This window comes from Nelumbo nucifera, chromosome 4 (assembly GCF_055504915.1).
Source record: "Nelumbo nucifera cultivar China Antique chromosome 4, China Antique-T2T, whole genome shotgun sequence".
NCBI classification, from domain to species: domain Eukaryota; kingdom Viridiplantae; phylum Streptophyta; class Magnoliopsida; order Proteales; family Nelumbonaceae; genus Nelumbo; species Nelumbo nucifera.
This window is the reverse complement of record NC_142652.1, coordinates 97,493,172-97,520,123: the sequence shown is the minus strand read 5'-3', so window position 1 is coordinate 97,520,123 and position 26,952 is coordinate 97,493,172. Positions and strand designations below refer to the sequence as shown.

General features: G+C 39.9%; 1 protein-coding gene across 1 annotated transcript; it reads left to right on the top strand.

Moving 5' to 3' along the window:
- Positions 1-7,278: 7,278 nt before the first annotated feature.
- Positions 7,279-19,152, top strand: LOC104610856 (Leucine-rich repeat protein kinase family protein). Its single transcript, XM_010277677.2, has 19 exons — positions 7,279-7,539; positions 11,755-11,878; positions 13,997-14,068; positions 14,330-14,404; positions 14,540-14,611; positions 14,699-14,860; positions 14,990-15,064; positions 15,171-15,242; positions 15,348-15,419; positions 15,501-15,569; positions 15,700-15,774; positions 15,871-15,942; positions 16,069-16,203; positions 16,322-16,794; positions 16,884-17,036; positions 17,133-17,272; positions 17,366-17,585; positions 17,676-17,911; positions 18,429-19,152. The coding sequence occupies exons 1-19, from the start codon at positions 7,452-7,454 to the stop codon at positions 18,936-18,938; spliced, it is 2,895 nt and encodes a 964-aa protein (XP_010275979.1). The 5' UTR covers positions 7,279-7,451; the 3' UTR covers positions 18,939-19,152.
- Positions 19,153-26,952: the final 7,800 nt, after the last annotated feature.

The window sequence follows — 26,952 nt, the reverse complement described above, 5'->3', positions numbered from 1 at the left end:
TCATATCAATTGCTACCCCAAGTCCTTCCAATCTTGATGGAGCGCGATCTGGTCACTCCTAGCTGGAAGTGGCTCTGCTCCTAACTGGCGACGGACGAGAGGCATCTGAGAGGAAGAAGATGAAGGATCCTGGGGGGTTCACCCAGCGGGAACACTCCGACGATCAAGTTAGTAAACTGGGAGAGCAAAAGAGAGAGAGAGAGAGAGTGCAGAGAAATCAAGATAGTGATGATCACGCAATACCTTCACCCCTAGGGGTCAGGGTCTTTATATACTGGTATTCTGACTTGTCAGGTGTAACCGCCTCCAAATCTCTGATGCGGCGATCTGCTGTCAAATAACAGCTTAGAGTGGCTAGCCGTTATTTGTCAGAGCTGAGCTGTCGGGCAAAGGTGGCCGCTGCAAAGTACGACCTTGATAGCCTCTAGGGTTGGCAGGCATGACGCCGCCAAACGAGAGACGTGGGTGCAGTCTCCAGGTTTGGCAGGTACGATTGTCAGGGAGAAAATCTTCTATGATATGCCGAACTGCTCTGCAGCGAGCTACCTTACACCGAGCTGCTGGTGATGCACCGAGGTGCTCCGAGGCGGGTCCCTGAGGTAGCCTTAAGCAAGAGAGAGCTTATGTTAGGGAGCTGATGAGCTTAACCCGAGGTGTTTTTAGTTCGGGATTCTCCCTACTTGGAGAATCTTAGCTCGGGGTGCTTCTTGGGGAGTCTTAGCTTGGGGCAATGGAGTATCAACTTGTAGCGACCTGCCGCTTTGGGCGGGCTGTCAGACTGGGTCAGTGAGCTTCGTTATGCTGAGTTGTCCCGAACTCATTAGGATGAGTTGTCACTTATGTCGAGTCATGTCCACGTGTCCCCTTATTATGAGGTTGGGCCAAATCACCCTCCATCAATTGCCCCCCACTCCCCGGGCCAGGGGTCCTGACCTAGTGCGGGGAGTTCACGGCGTGACGGCTGGATTTGGCTCGAGGTTCAAGCCGTCCAGTCAGACAGTTTGTCGATCGGACCAGTTTGGTTGCTTGGATCAATCAAGGATAACCTGGGTCGCGTACAGTTCACGCGCGGGCGTCACACGATCTATAGACTCCGTGGACGCCAAAAAACGCGCTAAACTGATTTCACCTCGGGGGTCGCGCAGCCGATTTTCTTGAGAGCCGTTGGATCGTCCTGATCTTGACCGTTGATCCCCTGACCTTACGGCTATAAATAAGGGGGGACCCGAGTCATTTTCTCCGCCATAAGTTCACTAGCGTTCGCCTTGAGGTCGCGATTAAAGTCCTCAACTCGGATTTTCTAGTTCGTCAGTCCTTCAGTTCGACCTCTCTTCTTGGTGAGTCTCCCCTAGCTTTTCTTTTTCAGTTTGGTTCAGTTCAATAGTCATGTCGCAACTTAGTTTTGATAGTCTCTTAGATGAGCCCGAGGAAGGTACCTCGGCTCAGGTCGGTCCTCCCGAGGTGGAGTCATCCTAGGAGGCACGAGAGGCCGCAAATAATCCAGCGCCTACTTCTCATCGAGGTCAGGCGCCAGACAGGTTCGGTCCCTCGACGCTGACCGTAGATAGACTTAGGGCTTTGATAGGTCACTACCACCTCCCGGCAGAGAACAACTACAGTCTCCCCATAACTAACTTCCCTTGGGAGCACGATTATAACGAGATCGTAATCTTCGAAGAGCAGCTCATGGCTGGTCTTCGCTTACCTTTGCATCCCTTGATCATCGAGGTTCTGAAGTTCTTCGACTTTACTATAGACCAATTACACCCAAACTTAATTCGGAATGTAGTAGGGACGATCTCTCTTTTCTACGAGTACTGTCTACCTCTCGACCTCGAAATTTTTTCTTCTATTTTATCGATTAAGAGAAATTCTTCCTGCGTCCTTCCCGAGCATAGGCGAACCTATTATCTATCACCTCGCCCAGGCTATAAACTTTTACATGAACTACCCAATAAGATCCCGACCTGGAAATGGAGTTATTTCGTAGTTTGCAATCCTACAGGGTGGCCTTTCCCTACCCATTGGAGGGCCGCCATTCAGGATTCTAGTGTTAGGCTGGACCTGAAGACAAGGGAGACACTCCAATCGTGGGCAAAGCTCGGCTTCCACTGCAAGGATTACCTTGCCGAAGATAAGCTCGTGCAGGCCGGATTGAGTCTTAGTAGAGATCTTTGGTTTAGAGTTATTTTTAATAGTTGGTATTTTATTCTTGTTGACGTTGTTAACGCCAGGTTTTGTGGCAGCTCCCATGCATTTCAGCGCGGACAAGCTTCTAGGGCAGATGAAGGGAAAGAAGAAGAAGTGAGCTACCAAAAGAGCTCGTACTGAGTTTCCAGAGCCCATCATCCCTGAGCCCAAACAGCCTTCCAGTGCGCCTCCGTTGATCGACTTGGAGTTGGAGAAGGTCCCACCTCATGCACCCGAGACATCTTTGGGACCCGCCCCTACGACAACCGTTGTTTCTTCGGGGAGCGAAGGGTCAGTTCGGAGTATCCTGACCCCGCAATATAGCCTTCAAAAGAGCAAAGAAGTTGTATACTCTGAGGAGGTAGCTAGTTGGGCTGAACTAACGCCTGCTCAGCTCGAAGCTCGGGCCGCTACCCACTGCATGGTGGTAAGTCTTGTTTTACTCCGATTTTTTTTTTTTGTATCTATAGCCTTGGTGGTACTAACTTATATTCTTGGTAGGTGAACTCCGCTGTCCACGCCTTGACCTACCAATCTGAGTAGCACTTAAAGCGGGCTCTAGTTGTTGTGAGTTCGTCTCGTGAGGCTCATACTGAACTAAACTTAGCTCGTGGCAAGATCCATCACCTGGAGAACAATGTGCGAGCTCAAAAGGAGCTCATCGAGTCACTGATGTCAGAGAAAGCGAATCTGGAGCGTAAGGTGGAGAACCTCGAGGCGGATGTCAAGGAGCGGACTGAAATCTTTCTCCAGTCCACGGAGGAGGCCAAGGTCAAGGTCGTCCAATATTATAAGAGCTCGGAGGAGTTCGAGGGAGAGCTGGTCGAGGCTGGGGCGGAGGGCTACCGCAAAGGCTTCAAGTTCGGTAGGTGACTGATCAAGCGTGAATTCCCGCAGCTCGATGTGAGTGCCATCACTACCTCGCAAATCACAAAGGAGGTAGCCCTTGAAGGTGTTGAAGACCCGAACTCGGAAGCGGAGAGCGACGGTGACGACATTGCAGAGACCAATGCCGATGACAAGGCTGGCTCCTCCGTTGAGGCTTCAAGCAAGAGCAATGAGTGCCCTAAGTAGTTTTTGTATTGTGAGCCTGCGAGCTCAGCTTCTTTTTCTCCTTTCCCCCCTTTTGTAATGAACTCTTTATAATGAAATACATTTTTTGTTAAGTGTTGTGCAATTGATCTTCTGGCCATGGTGATTTTTTTCAAACTGTTGAACTATCGAGCAAGATGACCGAAATAGGGGTTCCTTAGCTGTTACCCCGAACAGTCACTTAGTGCTTAGAGGCAACTTCACAAGGTGTACGCCGAAGTGAGCGACATTGTAGGGTGTATGCCTGACCTGTCTGCGCACTGGTTACCTCGCCTATGTCGAACTGCCTGGTATGCCCGAGCTATCATAGGTGCTCATACCCGAGCTGCCTATACCTTAGGCATTTTTAGAGTACTTTGCTTATGTCGAACTAGCGACTAGGTCTTTGGTGGTGTCGAGGTCTTTTGTTAGATCAGAATTTTAGCCCTTAGGCTGGGGGAGTGACTCATAGTCCACTCTCTTTTAGAGTTCGCTCAGGCTGAGGAGGCGACTGGGTCTTGTATGGTGCTGAGGTTTAGCTCGACACTTTGGCCTTTAGGCTCTAGGAGCGACTCGTGGTCCACTCACTTCTAGAGTTCGCCCATGCCAAGGAGGTGACTGGGTCTTGTATGGTGTTAAGGTTTAGCTTGGCACTTTGGCCCTTAGGTTCTAGGAGCGACTTGTGGTCCACTCACTTCTGGAGTTCGCCCATGCCAAGGAGGCGACTGAGTCTTGTATGGTGTCGAGGTTTAGCTCGGCACTTTGGCCCTTAGGCTCTAGAAGCGACTCATGGTTCACTCACTTATGGAATTCGCCCATGCCAAGGAGGCGATTGGGTCTTGTGTGGTGCCGAGGTTTAGCTTGGCACTTTGGCCCTTAGGCTCTAGGAGTGACTTATGGTCCACTCAGCTCGGTAATTACAAGTAATATTGCCTTAGATTGACAATATTCCATGCCCGAGGTACCTGCTTCCCTTCTAGGGTTTCGAGCTCATACGTTCCTTCCCCAAGTACCCGCTTTACTCGGTAGGGTCCTTCCCAATTTGGCCCGAGCTTACCAACACCGGGCTCAGGTACCATGATTTTACGAAGGACCGGATCTCCGATGCGGAGGTTCTGCTTCTTGACCCTGGCGTTATAGTACCGAGCTACTCTCTGCTGGTAGGCCGCGGTCCTAATGTATGCAAGGTCCCGTACCTCGTCAAGCAGGTCAAGGTTGGTACGTAGCTCATCCTTATTTGCTTCGTCGTCGTATGCTTCCAGGCGTAGTGTTGGGACCTCGATCTCGGCTGGGATGATTGCCTCTGTCTCGTAAGTGAGGTTGAAGGGAGTCTCACCCGTCGCGGTCTTCACAGTGGTTCGATAAGCCCATAGTACGCTGGGTAGTTTGTCTACCCACAGTCCTTTAGCTCGGGCTAGGCGTGCCTTCAGTCCGCAGAGAATGGCTCTGTTTGTGACTTCCGCTTGACCGTTTGCTTGAGGGTGCGCCACTGAGGTGAAATTTTGTTGTATCCCCATGTCTTTACACCAGTTATGGAATTTGATGTCCTCGAATTGTTTACCGTTGTCAGAGATGAGCACTCGGGGTAGTCCGAAATGACAAACTATATTCTTCCAGAAGAAGTTCTGCACACTTCGCGCTATGATCGTTGCGAGAGGTTCGACCTCCACCCACTTAGTGAAATAATCAACTGCTACCACTAAAAACCTCATCTGTCCTATCACTGGTGGAAACGGTTCGAGTATATCGATTCCCCATTGTGCGAAGGGCCATGGATTGGTGAGGTACTTTAGGTCGGCAACGGGCTGGCGGAGGATGTTGGCGTGCTTCTGACACTTATCACACCTTTTGACAAACTCAATTGCATCTGCCTTCATCGTTGGCCAATAATATCCTTGTTGTAGTGCTTTCTGGGCGAGGGCCCTGCCTCCCATGTGTCCGCCGCACAGACCCTCATGAGTGTCGCGGAGCACGAGCTCGGCTTCAAAAGGTCGTAAGCAGCGCAGATAAGGGAGCGTGTAAGATCTTCGGTACAGTTGTCCATCTATTATGACGTATTTGGCTGCCTGGCGCTCTACCCTTCTGGCAGCATTACGATTCGTAGGGAGGGTCTCGTGTAGCAGGTGGCTCGCGAGTGGATCAATCCAGCTCGGCTCTGCTTGTACGACAGGAGCAACCTCCTCTGCCCCCCTGAGAATGCTAGGCCGAGGCAAGTTCTCTATGTACATGGTTCTCATGGTGTTGTCACTTGTGCTGGCTAATCGGGACAGGGCATCGGCCTCAGCGTTCTCAGATCTCGGGATCTGCTTGATGAAGTAGGACTGGAAGTTGAGCATAGCCTCTCTGACTTTGGCTAAGTGGCTCTGCTTCTAGCTGGTGACGGACGAGAGGCACCTGAGAGGAAGAAGATGAAGGATCACGAGGGGTTCACCCGGCGGGAACACTCCAACGATCAAGTTAGTAAACTGGGAGAGCAAAAGAGAGAGAGTGTAGAGAAATGAAAGGGCTAAGAGTGATGATCACGCAATACCTTCACCCCTAGGGGTCAAGGTCTTTATATATTGGTATTCTGACTTGTCAGGTGTAACCGCCTCCAAATCTCTATTGTGGCGATCTGCTGTCAAATAAGGGCTTAGAGTGGCTGGCCGTTATTTGTCAGAGCTGAGTTGTCGGGCAAAGGTGGCCGCTACAGAGTACGACCCTGACAGCCTCCAAGGTTGGCAGGCATGAAGCCGCCAGACGAGAGACGTGGGTGCAGTCTCCAGGTTTGGCAAGTACGGTTGTCAGGTAGAAAATCTTCTATGATATGCCGAACTGCTCTGTAGCGAGCTACCTTACACCGAGCTGCTGGTGATGCACCGAGGTGCTCCGAGGCGGGTCCCTGAGGTAGCCTTAGGCAGGAGCGAGCTTATGTTAGGGAGCTGACGAGCTTAACTCGAGGTGTTTCCAGTTCGGGATTCTCCCTACTTAGAGAATCTTAGCTCGGGGTGCTTCTTACTTGGGGAGTCTTAGCTCGGGGAAACGGAGTATCAACTTGTAGCGAGCTACTGCTTTGGGTGGGCTGTCAGACTGGGTCAGCGAGCTTCGTTATGCTGAATTGTCCCGAACTCATTAGGATGAGCTGTCACTTATGTCGAGTCACGTGCACGTGTCCCCTTATTATGTGGTCGGGCCAAATCACCCTCCATCAAATCTCTTTTCCAAAGTTGATTTATTTTTCAAATTTACCCTTCATATCAATCATTCAAAGGTAAAACTGCAACTTCAAACTCTCTTTTTTCATTATTGTTCATAAATTTTTATTATTTTTACTGTATAAACCAACCTCAATAATAATTGTATGGGTATTTTGGATATTTTCATATCTCTTGTTAAAGGATTTTAAAAAAATGAATCTACTTGCAATTATATCAGAAGGGAGGTAATTACAATTACCAAACTTAAGGGGAAGTTTCAGGAATGGTAAGAAACTTTAGGGCCGGCCAGGCGTTGGATATTAAATCACGTCACCGATATTATCATCATGAGAAGACTAAAATTTTCGGAATAATTAATGGAGACGTGGCTTTTCTCAGAAGTTTTTCTACAATAATCACCCTTCATCCACTATCCACTAGTGAGCCAACCAAAGGGGCGAGGGTGGGAGTGGACAGAAGAAGGAAGCTGATTGGCCAGCCCACACATAAATAGCCACCAACCATCCACAAAACAATGTCGAACCACTTTACTTATATAATAAATAATACACTTCATCATTCATACCGTTACTTTTCTTAGTTATCTCGTGGAAGTTATAGTGGTTGTGGGACCAATGGAAGGAACACTACTGAGACTTCAGTGGATTTCATCACAACATTTAGCTAGATTAACTTCTAAGGAAAGGCAACAGTGACACCACAAGTTGGGAAAGGCGACAGAGGAAAGGGTAAACCAACCAACAAAACCTTTTTTTTTTTTAATGGGGTTCATCGTTGGGTGAGGAAATAAAAAGCTTGATTAGTCACTGCTACTATCTTTGAACCCAAGTGGTTAATTCAAATTTCAAAGGTGAGTGTCGCAACCGGTGGCAGAGACGATAGTAAAGTGGATACAACAGCCAGAGCCACAAAGGATGGCCTGCTGGTGATATCAGATCCAACGACCTTCATCTTCTTGTGCGGGTCTTTTGAGGCTAGAAGAGGATCGCTGCCATGCCAACCATACCGGCCGTTTTGCTGTTTGTGGTGTGTTATGCAGAACTTCATCATATGGCCTCCTCCGATACAGACACGCAAGATGGTATGTGAGATCTTGGTCCTCAATCTTCTAAACGCAGTTAATTACTTGATGTTTTCTAATTTTCTAACACGGTAGATCTTAATTGAAACCAACCATTTCATTATATATTAATCTATCTATTATATTAAAACTCAAGCAGGTGACTTTTATTCATCTCAAATGAAAATAGACATGTAATTAATACTGATCTTGATTCTTACTTGCAGTGTAACTTAACCGCTGAACGTACGTAAAAGGATATTTGGTAGCATTGTGATTTTCTCTTAGACAACAGCCACGTATTAGAATTCAATAAATTAATTTTTGGGTTGTTTTATATATTTAAGTTATTTAGTGCTAGCTGGGCACCACCAAATATGTATGTATGTATATGCATGTAGAATTTAAGCCGAAATATCACTAAAAAATATAATTGCATGTCTGTAATTGGGTCGAATTTGGGTTAGGTTAGGGCCAAGCTAGGTTTAAACTAGAGCTAGAGTTACCTAGAGGCTAATTTTGAGTCCAACACAAAAAAAAAAAAAAAACTTGAACTAAATATTGGACGTAAGGCCTAGCCTTGATTGGGCATGTGGCCAAGCATGATCTTTCCAACCCAACCTTGAACTAAAAGTTGAAATATTTGGATTTGATCCAAGCTCGGGTTAAGCTTGGATTGGTTAATTGGTCTCAAAGGGGTCTATTAGGCTAAAAGCACTAAAAAGTTGCATGAAACTATTTATCATTACTAACTAAAATCTTTTAACAGGAATTTTGTATATGTGTCATACATGCATATTATCGACATAAAATTATATTCCATCTAAGCAAAACTAAAACAGAGTGTAATTTTACATCAATAATAATTATACTCTTTTACCAAATAGATATAAAAGCGAACCGATGTAAATTTTACATCGCCTTATTTTACAAATAATTGCAATGGGCGCGATTAATTAAGATGGGTGATTTCAAAAATTTTTGCGTTCCGAGCATGCCAAATGTTTCTTATAACAAGAGCGCCATATAGTAAACACCCACCGTCAATGGGATTGTGCTCTACATCCTCTTACACCACCAAAAATGGATAAAATCCTGCACATTCAAAAAATTAATTATATACTGTAGTTTTAAAATGAAGGTGAGAGCCAAACCATACTGCTTGTGCTGCCGGGCAAAGAAACAATACATGTACAAATGATTCCTCTGAATCATTACATAAGCATGATTTATGTAGTTGGGCATCTTTATCCTACAATTCATGCAAAATTCATAATTCTCAATCAGGTGTTTTACAGCCCTAATAAACTAGTTTTCCTATCACTCATAAAGTATCCTGATTTGTTTACAACCGAAAAATAACCCGGTATCGATGATGTAGAGACCAATTTTAAAGGCTGGTTGAATTTTCTTGTTAATTTATCCTTTTTAATACAAGAAAAGACACCTTTCACCATTGTTAATGTTATTTACTTTCACATTTAGTTCCACTAAGATGGACAACTCTGAGTACTTTTAGTCCTTTAATATATTGGTTAATTTATCTTTCCATCCAAAGCTTGGGCAATGACTACAGCAAACCACACGCGTGCGGATACATTCGGATTAAGACATTATTTCTTATTGAAATCCATTTGTATTTTTGTTTATTTAGCTGTTGTTGATGTGATTATCTTTATTATCTTTAACATTCCTTGGGCATGACATATCTTTTTGTTTTGAGCCCACGTTACCAGTAGGCCTCTCTCCTTCCCTTCCCTTAAATTTATCAATTTTGCGTCTTAGCAGTTGAGGCTTTGTTCATCTCTCTCTCTCTCTCGTTTTGTACATCTCTTCTAAAATAGTTCAAGAATGTGCCAAAGTTAGGTCCATGTGGTAGGGGTGCAAAATGGATGAGATAATGATCTGATTCGAATTTGAATATAATCCTATTTTTGTCAGATTTGGATATTTACTATTGAATTTTTGAATTGCACGATTGGATCAGATAAAAAAAATTGGATTAAATTCGAATTGCCTCTTATATATATATATGTGTGTGTATTTATGTCAAAAATAATTGAAAAGAATGCTTATATTTTTTGTTTTTCTTTATATAGAATGTTTTATTCCTTATTTTCCTGTTAATAATTTATTAAATTTTACAGACCTATGGATAATTAAATCGGGTTGAATCAGATTTGCATATCCAATATCTTTAACAAATTCAAATTTGAATTGATCTTTATCAATATATATATACCACATCAGATGGCCTTTGTGCTCCATTACCCAAATCGTGCAATTCTAGAGGGGGTGCAAGATTCCCTCTAGAAGCCTATGGAGTTGCCACCTAGCATGCCTTATCTCCCTTTTTCCTCTCCTTTTTATTAGGAAACTAAATATCCCCCACTTTCTCCTAAATTATCTCTAACTATTTCTAATTCCTATTTATATCATAATTATCTCTAATTTGTATTTATCTTCTCCCCCATTCTTCATCTATAACTATCCAAAAAAAAGTTTCAATTAAATAATAAAATATTTAACATAACTAAATTTTAAATAGTTAAAATAACAAATTATGAATAACATAAAAAAAAATTATCAAAAAAAAAATAATTATAATAGATTTAATAATATTTGATTATAAGAATACAAAATATAAATAATTTAAAAAATAACTAATTTTAAATGTTTTAAATAACAAAAAATTAATACTAAATCATATTTTAAATATTATTTAAAAAAACAAAAAATGGATTAAATAACAAAATTATGTAATAACTTTTAAAAAATTTATTAAAAACAAAAAATTAATTATAATAGATTTAATAATGTTCGATAATAAGAATAAAATCTAAATAATTGAAAAGAAAATTAAATATTATTAAAATAGTGAAAGTAGATTAAATAACTTAGAGGTATTGAAGCATTTTTTAGTTATTTATTGTATTTTCATTATAAATAGATTTTCAATAATTATGTATTTTTGCTATAAATTGTCAACAATTAGTGGAGATTGAACTATTTTTATTTGTTAGAGATTGGACTATTAATTTAGCTGAAATTAGAAGTATTCGCTAGGTGGTTCAATTCGGTTGTAGATTATTTAGCCAACCAAACTGATCTGGTCGGGTTGGGGAGTTGGTCACTTGAAATTGACCGACCATTAGTGAAAACCGACCAACTCGAGTTGGTCACTTGAAATTAACCGTCTAGGACGAACGGGTCAGATTGTTCCACATCAACACTTTATATATAAATGTGCATATATGTATATATGTGTGTGCAAATACATATTTTATTAATAAATATTGTATAATTATGTTTTACATATAATATATGTATTATTTTATATTTTTTAATTTAGTTTTTTATTTATAGAAAATGTTAAATTGTGATTTAAGGTGAAAAAAGGGGGTTTTTTTTGCAAAAATAGCGGGGCAAGGCACCAACGGGACCTTGGGACAAAGAGATATTGAAATGTTACCCAAAATAAAAAAAAAAATCACCTCAATTGAACATCGAAGTGCAAAGTTATGGCCTCTAAAAGTTTGCACATGTATTAAGTATGCAACCCACAACCCAATGACTGGGTCAAACAAGTCAACAGTTGAACCCTCTGAGTTAGGTGATTTTTTACCAAGTCAACGGTTTTGACCGAATGGCAGGTTTCAATAGAACTAGACCTAGAATCAAGTTCGGGTGATAGATTGAACAATTCAACCGGTTGAGTAAATATAAAATATTATGATTGAGTTGGTTCAATTTTGATTGATTTACAAATGGATAAACCGAAACTAACCCAATTTGATCAGATTGAGAAATTGTTGAATCGAAGCTGACCAAAAATACTAGAAAGTGACCAACTCAGGTCAGATTAGGTCAGTTTGGTCAGTTTCATCAGTTTGATGAACAATCCTGACTGAAGTTAATTATTGTTATTTTATATTACAAAAAAAATATTAAAAATAGTATTTAAAATATAAGTAATTATTAATTATTTAAAAATTAAATAATTGCCTACTCTAATGCATTTCTATTATTTAACTTTCGCTTAACAAAACTCGTACATCACACATGTTTCTGCTAGTCCTACCCAATGGCAATGCACCGCTTCCAAACCCCATATATAACTGAGACCAATATTCAGAATTATGGGCTTTTTTAATGCAAGATGCATATTGTATATAGCTTTTCAATGATATTATATAATAAAGCTGACTATGTACATAAAATGGTGTATTGGAACAGCTGTGGCACTACAATCTTTGAAGGAGCAATGGCAGAATACACCACCAAGCTGGGGAAAGTCAAATGACCCTTGTGGGGCACCATGGGAGGGAGTCACTTGCACCAATTCTAGGGTGACCGCATTGTAAGTCAATCTACATAATCATGTATCAACATTGTACTCTATCAAGCAGAGATCCCTTGCTGGCTTACTCATTTATTATTGCACCCATAAACCAAAGAATGCACAAGCAATTCAAACTTCATCTTTAGCTGCTCGTGTTTTCATTATGGTTTCCAATCTAATACAACCCTCAGGCTTGGAACTGGTATTGTAAAACAAGTTTATGCTATTATCGTTATATCATATCTGTTTGTAATTAATTTTTTGATAATAAAAATAAAAAAGAGAAGGTAATACAAGAGGGATTAGCCTAAGGAAAGAGGCCATCAACATGACCTATACAAGATTTAGGCCATGTTCAGGAGTGCTTAAAAATAAGTGTTTATTTAAAATAAGTGCTTATTTGGGCTGGAATTACACCATTAAGCATTTATTGGTGTTTCGGAAAAAAATCCGAAATAAAAAAATCACTTATTCATAAAAGTAATTTCATAAAAAATTAAATTAGTGCTTATACACCAATAAGTGCTTATTTTTCGTAAAAGTGCTTTCGTGTAAAAGTATTTTTCATAAAATTACTTTTATAAAAGTGATTTCACAAAATTGCCTTTGTAAGTACTTTCACACAAGTGTTTTTATAAAATTAATTTAATAAAAATACTTTCATAAGGGTATACTTTGAAAATTTGAAAGAAAATGAAAGACAAAATAGTTACAAATGCTTTTTTAAGTGCTTATTGGGGAAAAAGACTATCAAGCCCAATGTGAAATGAGAAATTTAAAATAATAAGCACTTGTTTTTAAACACTTATTACGGCCCAATCCTAAGCTCCCCATAAAAGCCTATACTTATATAATTTACATTAAAAGGCTGTATTTGGTTTATATAGATTTCCCTACCATTCCCTTCTTTTCCCTACTTTTTCTTTGAAACCAAACACAGCACAAGTTCCTCAAAAAACTTTTGCCGAACCCCATAAACATTATAACCAGAACACCAGAACCTCAACCCAAACATATCTTCCCTACCTAGCAAGACATACTCGAGCTGAGTTTCACCCTCAACCCCTTCTTCTACGTTGAATGCCTCTTCAACTTATACTCCCCACCAATTTGGACCACTTTGTCCACATAAGGATCAACAAATCTCCTCGATTTCCTGCTCCTAGGGAGCACACTATGACCATAAACCTCCTTAGCCAAATCATACCACGGAACCTTTGAACCCCTCTGCTTCAAGAGATTCAATTTTCAATTCTTTGTAATTAATAATAATTAACAATAGTAGTATTCATCGTAATTCTTTTCTCAATAGTGTTAAGGCTTTTGAAAAATAGTGGTGCAAGTTGGGTTGTTGCACTGAAGAATTTCAACTATGTAAGGGTCGGGCCCATTCAAAATTCAACAAATGCTCAACCTAACCAACCAGAGTAGTGAATCTTCTCAGTGTTGCAAGCACCAATGCACATTATACACCAAAAAGGAGAGCACATGTGCTGCTACTGTGCTTGCAGCCCCAGTGAAACACTGGCACAAAAGCAATTGATATAAAAAGTCAGTTCACAAGATATTTTGGATTTATTTCAACTTCTGGCGTGCTCATGTCTCATCGGGGTCACAAGGGAGCCCTGCGACCATTTTGAACTCCTAGGATAAGCCCATGGTCTAAATGATTTGTAATATGCAAGGCATTGAAACCTTGCATGACATGAAGCTCAAAGTAGGCTACGCTTCCTTTCTTTTTTGTTAAAGCAGTCGACTTTTCTGCATTTGACAAAAAATATTTTCTCCCATTTTTTATATTAAATAATAAATTTTATTGAGAAGGAATAAAGAGGGCGGAGAAGAAAGAATACAAGTGCCCCCCCACCAAAAAGGGAGTTGAAATCAGCCCCCCACAAGATAGTTTCCCACAAAGTCCCACAGCACATCCCGCCGTGTATTGGAAACATTTTCCGATAATGTCTCATTACTTTTGGTACTATCATCGAGGGATGTTCCCAATACACGGCGGGGATATACTATGGGATGTTGTGGGAAACTATCTTGTGTGGGGGCTGATTTTAACTCCCAAAAGGATGGCCCTTAAAAGCCAAAACATTAATTTCTCCCATCAAATTCACCTTTTCTTTTCTGCAGGAGATTATCGACAATGAACCTCAAAGGAACACTTAGTGGTGACATCGGCCAATTTACTGAACTGAGATCCTTGTGAGTTCCCTTCTCTCTTCATCCTAGCTAGGATGAGACTAAACCATAGGTATCATATTAGCAACAAAACTTAAGTACCATTGGCGGTTGCTATAACAAAGATAAATGGGGAAAGAGAACAAACAAAATATGAGAGAAAAAAAAGGTTTACACTCCGTGTCAATTACTTTTTTTTCTTTTTCCTGAAACCAATTTTTTTATTGAGTTCAAGTCTATATCCAGAATTCTTGAGACGAGACTCATGCCACGTTTATATCACAGGGACCTGTCATTCAACCGAGGTCTTACAGGTTCCCTTTCTCCACGAATAGGAGATCTGCAAAAGCTAAACATACTGTAAGATCCTACAAAGATAGTTTGGTTGCTTGGTTTGTCCATTTATGTGAGATATATACTCAGATTCATTGAAATTGGCTAACAAGTGTACATCTAGATTTATTTCACTGTATCGTTTCTCTTTTTATCTGTAAGGATCTTAGCTGGCTGCAGTTTCACTGGTAGTATCCCAAAAGAATTGGGCAATTTAGCACAGCTGTCTTTCTTGTAAGAACTGAGTCAATACTAAGAGTACTTCCTCTTCTATGAAATCAGTTGAATACCAGCAACTTAATTGGATTAATGTTCTTCAAGGGCTCTAAATTCAAACAATTTCACTGGTGGTATACCTCCCTCCTTAGGGACACTGTCAAAACTTTATTGGCTGGACCTAGCAGACAATCAATTGACTGGTGTAATCCCTGTCTCAACTGACAAATCCCCAGGACTTGACCTCCTCCTAAAGGCAAAGCACTTGTGAGTTGTTTTCTTTTTTTTTTTCAAAAATTATCAGTTCTTTTCATAACGTCTGTATGAAGAATATGCATATGCCTTGTACATATTCAATGCTCTATTCCAATTAAGTTTCCAAGTTTTGTGTGCTAGCCACTTCAACAAGAACAAGCTATCAGGCCCCATACCGCCCAAGCTTTTCAGTTCTGAAATGGTTTTGATACATGTGTAAGCTTATAAGCACCTATGAAACTATTATAATATTTGTTCCACTGGATACTAAGCTTTTCAGTTCTCAAGTGGTATTGATACTATGCATGCCTCTTGCCGGCAGATTATTTGATGGAAACCAGCTCAGTGGGACAATTCCAGAGACACTGGGACTTGTTCAAACTCTTGAGGTTCTGTGAGTGGCCTCTAACAGAATTTGTTTACAGCTAATCTTCTCTTAGCCATTTCTTCAGTTTTCCTAATAACCTATGTCCACATTTTTTTTTTCATTTTTCAACAGCCGGCTTGATAGGAACTTCCTTAGAGGGTCTGTTCCATCAAATCTCAACAATCTCACAAACATCAATGAATTGTAAGCGATCTTTTCTGGTCACCAATTAAGTCCTATTCCTAAAGCTACTTCCATCTCTCATTTCCTCTGTTTCCCTTTCAGGCATTTAGCACATAATCAACTGACAGGCCCAGTACCCGACCTAACAGGGATGGAATCTCTCAATTATGTGTAAGAATGCAGCGCAAAGCACAATAGTCTGCACTCTTAAAATATAAGCAAATTGGTATCTCAAAATTAAGTTTACTTTAATGTTGCCATGGTTAGACAGATTAACACTTTTCATGGTTTCATTTGCTAGGGACCTTAGCAACAACTCATTTGATCCATCAGAAGCTCCTTCCTGGTTTTCAACAATAAAATCTCTAACTACACTGTACTGTGAGCTAGTGTCATTTCTCGCCTGATATTAATAGCATAAAAGACCTTGAATCAATTGCTCAACATAGTGGATTTTCTTATGGGTGGCCAGGGTCATGGAATATGCGAAACTTGAAGGGACAGTGCCCCAAAAGCTCTTTAGCTTTCCACAATTACAGCAAGTGTAAGCCTTGGAATATGGAAAGAAGACCAAGAAAAATGAGTAAAATATAGTCAAAATAGAAAAATGAAATGATTATTTTTCTATTAACTCGACAATAGAAGCTTATTCATTGCAGATTTTTGACAGGAAATTAAGGAACAACTCATTAAATGGCACTTTGGACATGGGAGAGAGCATTAGCGAACAACTTCAGCTTGTTGATTTGCAAGATAATAGAATTTCCAGTGTGACGTTGGGCTCTGGATACACAAATACTCTAATGTCAGAACATGCAAGCATAGCTTACCTTACAATGAATATATTTCAAATTCACTTAGACTTCGTGCCCTCGTTATCTTGTATATTTCATTTGTTCCTAACTATATCATTTGTATTGCAGACTTATTGGAAATCCTGTGTGCACCGTTGCTCTCTCAAATACCAACTACTGCCAACTTCAGCAACAATCAGAAAAACCCTATTCCACTAGCCTTGCTAATTGTGGAACCAAATCTTGTCCCCCTGAACAGAGACTTAATCCTCAGAGTTGTGATTGCGCCTATCCTTATGAAGGAACATTATACTTCAGAGCACCTTCTTTCCGAGCATTGTCCAACGTCACTGTGTTCCAATCACTGGAAATGAGTCTATGGGTGAAACTTAGTCTAACTCCTGGGTCAGTTTCTCTTCAAAACCCCTTCTTTAACACGGATGACTATCTTCAGGTCCAATTGGAACTTTTTCCATCATACGGAAAGTATTTTAATCGGTCAGAGATACAGAGAATCGGGTTTGCTCTAAGTAATCAAACTTATAAGCCTCCTCATGAGTTTGGACCCTATTATTTCATTGCATCTCTTTATGTGTTTCCAGGTATCTTCATCCCAATTTTACTTATGAAGGAATTTGAGCGATACTCTCCTTAAGTGGGTTGATTAAATAAAGCGAAAATATATATACAGGTGGACATGGAGGAGCTTCATTAAGCACAAGTATAATTATCGGAATAGCAGTGTCTGGTGCTGTTCTGGTCCTCATTCTCATGGGGGTGGGACTCTATGCCATTTGGCAAAAGAAACGAGCAGAGAGAGCCATTGAATTAAGTAGACCTTTTGGTAATGCGCTACAGAAAATCATTAAGAAACTAGTGTTATATAAGAGGAACTCTAAAAATTGATAGCTTATTTCAACTGATGTTCTTTTTGTTCCAGCATCTTGGGCTCCAAGTGGTAAAGATAGCGGTGGTGCACCACAATTAAAAGGAGCTAGATGGTTTTCTTATGAAGAACTAAAAAAATGCACCAATGGTTTTGCGGAAAGCAATGAAATTGGATCCGGGGGATATGGAAAGGTGAGCCATTGGTTTCTTTGGAACTCGGTACCAATTACTAAAATCCTATTTTGACTAGGAACCATTCAAGTAACGTATCTCGAATGGCTTTAGGTTTATAGAGGAACATTCACAAGCGGACAACTGGTGGCGATCAAAAGAGCACAACAAGGATCCATGCAGGGAGGGGGTGAGTTCAGGAATGAAATCGAGTTGCTTTCACGGGTTCACCACAAGAACCTTTTGGGTCTCATCGGTTTTAGTTTTGAGCAAGGAGAACAGATATTGGTTTACGAATTTATGCCCAATGGAACACTAAGGGAGTGTTTGTCTGGTAAATTCTAGAACTCCCGCCAACCTCTTTCAGAACCATTTTAATTACTATCCATTTAGAAGTTTATCTGGCTGCTATTGTTACTTGCAGGGAGATCAGGCATTCACCTGGATTGGAAGAGGAGACTTCGTATTGCTCTAGGCTCAGCTAGGGGATTAGCTTATCTTCATGATCTTGCTAATCCTCCAATAATTCACAGGGACGTGAAGTCAAGTAATATTCTATTGGATGAAAATTTAACTGCAAAGGTTGCAGATTTTGGACTGTCAAAACTTGTATCAGACAGCACTAAGGAGCATATTTCCACTCAAGTTAAAGGCACATTGGTGAGTGCAGCAGCCTTTCATTTTTTAATCTTGAAAATTCTGTGTTACCTTGAGTTGTTACATCATTACTGTCATGGCATATTATAGTTTTTATTATTACAAAACTCTGATTACATCTGAATCAAATTTAATTTCCAAGTTCAATCTAATCAAATTTTAATGTTGTGCATGCACTCAAAAATGGATATAGCATATCAAATGCATTTATTAACCGAGCCCAAAGAATAGTTACACCAAATATCTTGAATCTCAATTTCAAATTGAATCATTCATTCTTTCACTCGTTAATCCATTCACTCATTGTCCTTTTTTAGGTAAAGGAATTCTTGTTCATTCATTCATAAATTTATTTCTTTGTTTAGGGTATACGTCAAGTAGTATCGTCCAGTTATGTCATTAATCATTTTTATTCCTACCTCATTGATCCTAGTTATGTCATTTTTAATTGAACTATTGTGGTCTATGATTTTCTTTTTCTTTTTTTAACCACTACATTTTTATCGTGATCTTATTGTAGGGTTATCTAGACCCTGAGTACTATATGACCCAACAACTGACACAGAAGAGTGACGTTTACAGCTTTGGTGTCGTAATGCTAGAAATAATAACTGCTAAGCAACCAATTGAGAAAGGTAAGTACATAGTGCGTGAAGTGAAGCTCGAAATTGACAAGAATGACGAACACTATGGATTGAAGGATTTAATAGATCCAAACATCGGAAGTGTAGCCAATCCCATATGTTTTGCAAATTTCGTGGAGTTGGCAATGCATTGTGTTGAAGAATCAGCTGTAGACCGCCCAACAATGAGTGACGTAGTGAAAGAGATTGAAAGCATATTACGAAATGATGGGTTGAATACAAACTCAACCTCAGCATCATCATCTGCTACAGACTTTGTATTTTCAAAGGGCACCATTCCCCGGCATCCTTATAATGAATATCTACCAAGAAAGGATGTAAGCAATAGCAATGCCTTTGACTACAGTGGTGGTTACACACTCTCAACTAAGGTTGAGCCCAAGTAGCTCATGTTGTTCATTTTCATTAGCCTTTGTTTGTTATTAATGTATGGTTATAGCATAGTTATATAGTTTTAGAATCACATGACAGATAATGGTATATATATGTAATTTTTCTCTCATGTGAGGTAAAACCTATTCTCCCATTCACAATGTCATAATGCCTTCGTCAAAGGTTCAATTGATAAACTCACCCATGAAAACCTTCCTCGCATCCAAATTTGGAGTCTGATATTTACTAGAAACAAGATGTGTAGTATGTGAACATATCCTGTTAACCATGGTGCAACCTAAGAGGGGGGTGAATTGGGTTTTATTTGATTTTTAATGCAAACCCTTCTCAATTTCTCATAAGATAATGTCCACTTGATGATAAGAATTATAAAGTACTACGCAAGCAACTAATATAAACTATATCTATGCAATTCAGGAGAAGAATGAGGTGTGCAATGTATGCAATTAAGTGCTTGTGATGTGAACATGTATTCAATATGGTATATATAATTAGCTAATGCACAATGATGAGCAACCACAGAGATAAATGCACGTGCTGAAAGTAAATAAGTGAGATAGTAAAGAGAGAAAGACAAAAACGATTTAGATTCGGCTTCTCATAGTCTACACGTTTTCCCTAAGAAACCCCATGGGAATTTAATCCAGGACTTACAGGTGCCAATAAAACCTTAACAATGAAGTAGACTTCACCACATCTCCACCCTTTCGAACTCGATGCAAGTGCCCCTACCCCCTCCCGGACTGAACATTAGTGCTAGTTGACAAGGTGCTAACTCACCCTCACAAACCTCTCTCATGTTTATGGGAAATAAATGAATCCTTTAAAGGATTAGATGATATAATGAAACTCACAAGAATTCCTTCTCAAGTAGATGAAAGAATTACAACTCAAACTAACTTAGACTCTAGCATTTCAAGTAGTGGCACCTCTCCTTTCTTATGTTGATTTCATGATTTCAACACTATGCACTTGCTTTCTTTTTCTCAAGATTTTACAGTCAAGCTCAAAGTATTTTTCTCAAAAGGTTATGAACATTTTGTTAAGGCCGACTTTTATAGGAAGAGAATGTTAGCCCTATATGTTCTGATGATAACAAACACATTGAGAGTACTAATGATCTGTGCTAATTGTGGAGCTATATCCATTGATCTAAAAATGCTAAAAAAATGCTACAAGTGGTAAAATCATGAATGAAGTGTTGGGAAACTGTCAATCACAATGGATCTCTCCAAAAGAAGATACAGGCTACCATGAGCTGAAAGAACATTTAAGTCCAAGTGGTCTAAAATATGTCATGTCATGTTATGGTTAGGGATTGATGTAAATCACAATCTTGAGATGCACATTAAGAGCTCAAACATGACCAAACTCGGTTAACTTGAACCTTAGAGACCACGGATTGGATTAGGTCTAGTTCTTAGGTGTTCCTAGACTTGAAAAAATGTTTAATCTCACTTTAGAAGACCAAGGTAATAAAGTATGGACCTTTGGAATAAATTTATGCAAGGTTCTAAGGTTATAGACAGTGATAAGTTGACTACTCATATTCATGAGTCAACTACCCTTGACATCCAAGGCTTGTATTTGTGAGAACACTATTCATGAGTTGACTACCTTGGACAACCAGAGCTATATTTATGTCGTCACTGTTCATAAGTCAACTACAGGTTTCTGATGAGTCGTACCTTTGATAGCCGAGAATTGGCATAAGTAGTTAGTTGACTAATAAGTGGGATTGGTTGACTACTAGAGAAAAAGATTCTCACCTAGGAGTGATAGTTGACCAATAGTGTATCAATCAATTACTTGTAACAAAGCTTGACCATTTGAATAATGAATATTTCCTATTTTAGTATAAATTCTATTCATTGGGAGCTTGATCTAAAACATTACAAAGATTGGTTTGAATCCTCCCCAACGTATGGATCGAAAGAAATACAAGAACTTAATTTGTGAAAAAATTACTAATAGTGAAAGCATTATTGTGAGCAAGAGTCTTTGAGAAAGAAGAGAAATCTTCTGCTAAATTAGTTAGAGTGAGAAAAAATGAGTAGCCATATTGGCTTATTTGTTTCTCATCGAGATTTGTGAATCTCTTCAAGTGTTTAGCTATTAGTTTTGTATAATCTCTTGCTTTAATTAGTTTGCCATGTATTTGTTGCTATCAACCTTAAGAGGAACATCATTGTTGGTAGGGATAGCACCAGGGAAGTCTATCTAGGTAATAGCAGGCACCTGGAAGTCCTACTAGTTTGTAAAGGTTTGGTTGGTGCTTGGGAAATCTAGTTGGTTTATTAGTAGAATTCTCAAGAGAGGCTAGAGAAGAGAATGTAGGTTGGGATTGTCCAAACATATACAAAAAAATATTTTTGTGCTTTACTTTTTTGCAAGTTTTGTTTTTCTTATTTGTTATTGTTTATTTGATTGCATTATATTCCACTACGTTCACATAGCATACACACAACGTTCACATTTATTATTCTTGCATTCATCTTGTTATAAGGCTTTAGGAAAAAGATTTCAAATACCCAATTCACCCCCTCTTTGGTTGGCTATGTGGGCAATAGAGAACACATAACCATTGATGCTATTTTGGTTTTTCATACCTTTTTGGTTAACTACTTGTTTCAAGATAAAAATCCAAGATAGCATTTGGGTGTCTCTCTGACACATATAACTGTTGGAGTGTATTTGGCCTTTTTATCTCTTTTTGGACAACTACTTATTTCAAGATAAAAAGCCAAGACAGCCTTTGAGTGTCTCCCTAATCTTTCTACTTTCAAGTTAACTTTTTTTATATCAGTGTATTTTCAAGTTAACTTTTGAAGGTTACTTTTTTTTTTTTTTGCTCACAGATTCTTTGTGGAAAGTTAATCGAACTAGTTGATTGACAAGGTAAGCTCATTGAGTATTGTGCTGGTAAGACACATTTAATGCTTGATGTACCAACCTTGTAAAAGCATTAAATGCTCATCTGTCCATTTTAGGTAGCCCTATAAAGGTAATAGATGCTAAGTATAACTAGTCACACACATGTCAAGTCGAGGGGGTGTTATCTCTTGCTCACCATGAGATGTCTCCTCCCACTTGTGCATACAAGGGATGTTTCATGCTTGTTGTGGGACACCTCCTATTCTGGCACTGTTACCATGGGATGTCTCTTAGATTTTGGAAAATGTTCCTTGGACTAGGGCAGTTACCAAGAGATGTCTCCTACGTTGTATAGCTAGACTTAACCTTTTTGCACCACCCTAAGATGGTTCAACTGAGTTTTTAAACCAAACCAAATGATTTTTAAGCCTAATTGGAATGTTAAATAGTGAATATACATTCAAGGGTTAAGAAGTAAATTCACAGCTAAATGTGCATAAGCAAGACTAGTCACAAAGTGAGATTGAGACAAGCATTATAAAAAAAAAAAGTGAGATTGAGACGTCGTAGCGATTTCAGTAAAATGAGAGGATAGTCATGCAAGAAAATATTTACGACAAAGTGAGGCTGCCTTGTAGAATGGGACACCGTGTAGCTAAGAAAGAGAGAGAGAGAGTGCAAGCCTCATCCAACATAAAGCAGGATTTACCAATTTGTCAATCTCATGGAGGCACTTGACCTCGCGAAAATATCAACCTTACAAAGGCACTTGACATCATGAAGTCATCACAGAGGTACTTGACCTCGTGAGGCCATCACAGATGCATGAGGACAAAATAGAATTTAAAGACCAGTAATCCATTCCAATGACCTAGTAATACCCTTTTGACCTCATGATAATCAATGACCCGAGAACTTGACCTCATGAACCAATCTGACTTCATGAGGCTAGAATAGAAATTTGGCATTAGATATTCTACTCTGAGATTGTTAGACACATGATTGTCGGCTCATTGGAACCATGTCCGGTTGTACATGTTAGATAGTGTATATGCCCTCAACTCTAACTGGTGTATTGTACATACTTTTGTTATAAATAAAAGAATATTTATTTCATCTATCATTGTGTTATTCTGATAAATCCCCTTCATATTAGTATTATGTATGAGACCACATAGTTGTCATAATATGGACTTAAATCATCAACCAGTAGATACACTTGGGGAAGCCTATCTTGACAAGGTTGTCATTCTCACACTGTTCAAGGTAGTGCAGATCTCAGCTACCTGGGTTGTGACCTAAGGTGTGAGGACGAGTGTTTACAAGAAACATTGAACTAGACCAAACCTAAAATACTCCTAGACTTTCTAACAGGTGGAACAATTGGGTGTTGTTAATCCCTAGACTTGATATTGATATCAGATCGAGTATCAAAACTTGTCTCTCTTTGGTATGTCAACCAATGAGATACTTCTACGGTCAAATTCCTGGGTATGTTGGAATATTCAAAGATGGTATGCCAACTAATGATCAATGTGATAAGATCTGCTACTATGTTAAGACATATAAAACACTTTGTACAACTTTCTTTTTGGATTCCTGAATTTTCCATCGGTAGAGAACACTGATGTGGGCCCCACAGCTGTGGTCCCCACTGTGTTCGTAGGACAGTATGTGTAATTATTTGTTTCAGTCATGTTAGTGTTAGTTGGTGGTCGGTTTGTTATTTCAGTTGTTATTTATTTGCTTTATTTGTCATGTAAGTACTAAGGGCAGATCTGTGCTTTTCCCCTATGTACTGAACATAACCTATAAATACTGAGTGGCGGTGGCAGGTAAATTAGAATCTGTCCCTTCTTTCAAACCTTTGTGTTCTCCAGTTCTTCTCCTCTCTTTTCTTTCTTTCTCTTACTTTTCTTCTACCTTTCCTAATCTGAAATCTATTAGGGTTCAAGGCTGATTGTAGTCTTGATCGCCTACTTGGTATCAGAGCCTATCTAGGGTTTCTCATGTGAGTCTAGTCCAGCCGACCACATGGGAACGATCTAGGGCTAGAAGTTTATGAAGAAGTGTTCGTTGGCTGATTCTTGGAGGTTACCAGAAGAGTTTAGCAGCTGTTGAAGACTTGCCACGGCTTGCAGAATGTTGGTAATCAGGAAGAATCAGAGAAGGCTAGGGTTCAGGCAACCTTGGAAGGTAGCGAACAGCATTCTCTGGGTAAGTCCTATTTATTTTCTAGAGATTGCTATCAGTCAAGATAGGTTGGACCTATCTAGAAGGAACGGCCGAACTGTTTTAGGGTTTTCTCTCTATTCTAGGGTTTGACATTAACCTTGCGGCTAACCCAACTGTTGGGCCGAACTCTTTTTATCTTCTTGGAAAGTGCTTGTTTTAGGGTTTTCTCTCAGAGGTGATCAGTTTTAGGGTTTCACATTGACCCTAGGACAAGACCTAACTGTACGGACTGCTTGGAAAGTGCGGCTGAGCACTTATTTCAGACCTACGATTAAAACCCTAATTTTGTTCCAGCATCTCAGATTGCTCTCTAAGTTGGTTTCAGACCTATTTTTTGGTTTCGAGCTCTTTTAGGGGGTGAAAAACTTGTACGGACTGCTTAGTACTGTGATTGCCGATTGGTTTCAGATCGGATTTACACTGGTTTCATGCATATACTGTGATTGCCAATTGGTTTCAGATCAGACCTGCACTAGTTTCATGCATATACCGTGATTACATATTGGTTTCAGATCAGACATGCACTGATTCCATACTGATTTCTGATTGTGATCGACTGTCCAAGTACTGTTTTATGTTGTACTAACCCAGCACACATTCGTAACTACTGATTCTTGACCAAAATGGAGTTTAAAAATCAGGGAGAAGGTAGTTTTGGGAACAGCAATTATGGTAGTATATCTGAAACTGGGTTTCAGATTACAACTGTGAGATTTGACGGGTCAAACTACTTGGAATGGACCCAATCAGCCATGATGGCTATTGGGGGAAGGGGAAAACTAGGCTACCTCTTGGGAGATGTGAAAGAACCATCCAAAGAGGACCCAATGTATACCAAGTGGGTTCAAGAGAACTACTTGGTTATGACATGGCTGTGTAATTCTATGCAGCCACATATCAGCCGAAATTACTTGTGGGCAAAGACAGCCAAGGAGATATGGGATGTTATGAAAGAAACCTATTCCCAACCCCTTAATGTTGCCAGAGCCTATGAACTGAAGTGTGAAGTGAATAGTCTTAAACAAGGAGAGAAACCAGTTTCTGTCTACTTCTCTACCTTGAAATCCCTGTGGCATGAGATTGATCATCTAGAGACTCTTGAGTGGGAGAGTCCCAAAGATGCACAGACTCACAGAAAGCAAGTCAAGACAAATAGGGTATTTGAATTTCTGGCTGGCCTGAATTCAGATTATGACATTGTGAGGCAACAGATACTGACCAGAGATAGTGTGACCCTTCTCAAGCATACTCCCTGGTGCATAGTGAAGAGACCAGGCGGAAAGTCATGATGCAACCTCAGTCCCTTTCCCCAGCCCTGGCAGCTTTTAAACCTAAATCAGGGGGTGATCTAGAAAGGGACAGAAAGAAGGAAGATAAACGGGACCTGGTATGTGAACATTGCAAGAAACCCAAGCACACAAAAGATACTTGTTGGAAGCTGCATCCTCATTTGGTCCCAGCAAAACTGAGAAATAAGAAGGGTAATGCTCATGTGGCTGTGAATATTGATTCAGCATCCTCGTCAGGCACAAAAAACACACCCCTAGAGACCTTAGCCGCGGTTCGGGCTGCCCTAATACAGTTGGAAAAGGAAGTTGAGAGTTCAGCTCAGCCATCTCAGTCACCATTAGCCCCTGCCACATCTGCATTTGCACATTCAGGTACTCAAGCCTCAACCTACCATGCTTCAGCTCCAGGTAATACTGAACACTATTGGGTAATAGATTTGGGTGCATCCGACCATATGACTAACTTGCCATCATTGTTCACTACTTATCACTTGTCCTCCAGTAGATATAGAGTATCCATTGCTGATGGCTCACTTGTTCCCATTTCTGGCAAGGGTATCTCTTTATCTTTTGTCTTGCATATTCCTAAGCTTGATACTAACCTGCTTTCAGTCAGTACTATTACCAAACATATGAACTGTTCAGTAACCTTTTCCCCTGACCGATGTGTTTTTCAGGACTTGGAGACGAGGAAGGTGATTGGGACTGGCCGTGAGACGAATGGGATCTATCTGCTCGGAGAGAGTTCTCGTTGGGAAGAGCCAGTGGATAAGAAGTCATTTGTTTTTCAGTTTGTGAGTCCGATTATGCTTTGGCATAATCGATTAGGTCATTTATCTTTCCGGTCCTTGAAGAGTCTGTTCCTGCTTTATTTGAGTCTGTTGAGTTGTCAAAGTTGAGATGTGAGAGTTGTGAATTTGCCAAACATTGTAGAACATCTTATTCTTTGAGTAATAAAAGGAGTAATAATTCTTTTAATATTGTGCATACTGATGTTTGGGGGCCATATCACATCTCTTCTATGGATGGGTACAAATATTTTCTGTTGTTTGTTGATGATCATACCCATTTTTCTTAGGTCTATCTTATGCGTTCTCCAGATGAGGTTCCCGCTCTGACCCAAAACTTTCATCAGATGATTCTAACCCAGTTTGGGGCAAAAATCAATGTTCTTAGATCTGATAATGCAAAGGAATACTTTGCTAAACCATTGACCTCTTACCTCCTTAATCATGGAGTTATTCACCAGAACACTTGCCCTCATACACCACAGCAAAATGGGGTTGCCAAAAGGAGAAGCATTATGTTTACCTCCAATGTACCTATTCGCTTCTGGGGTGATGCTATCCTTACGGCAGTATATCTCATTAACCGGGTTCCTTCCCGGGTTTTTGATATGAAAACCCCTTTTTCCCTTCTATACCCAGACAAGGAGTTGTTTACCGTTCCCCTTAAAACCTTTGGTTGTACCTGTTTCGTTCAGCTTCTTGGGCCCCATCATTCCAAGTTTGAACCTAAGGCCTCTAAATGCATTTTCCTCGGTTATGCACAAACTCAAAAGGGTTATTACTGCTATGATCCTGTTTCAGGGAAGAAATTTGTCTCCATG

What these genes read in the sequence shown, in the direction of transcription:
- LOC104610856 (XM_010277677.2), top strand. Translation starts at nt 7,452, where the DNA reads ATGCCAACCATACCGGCCGTTTTGCTGTTTGTGGTGTGTTATGCAGAA. An exon ending in CTGCAAAAGCTAAACATACT is followed by an intron (nt 14,405 to 14,539) that starts GTAAGATCCTAC and finishes TTTATCTGTAAG; the next exon opens with GATCTTAGCTGGCTGCAGTT. An exon ending in CTCAAGTTAAAGGCACATTG is followed by an intron (nt 17,912 to 18,428) that starts GTGAGTGCAGCA and finishes ATCTTATTGTAG; the next exon opens with GGTTATCTAGACCCTGAGTA.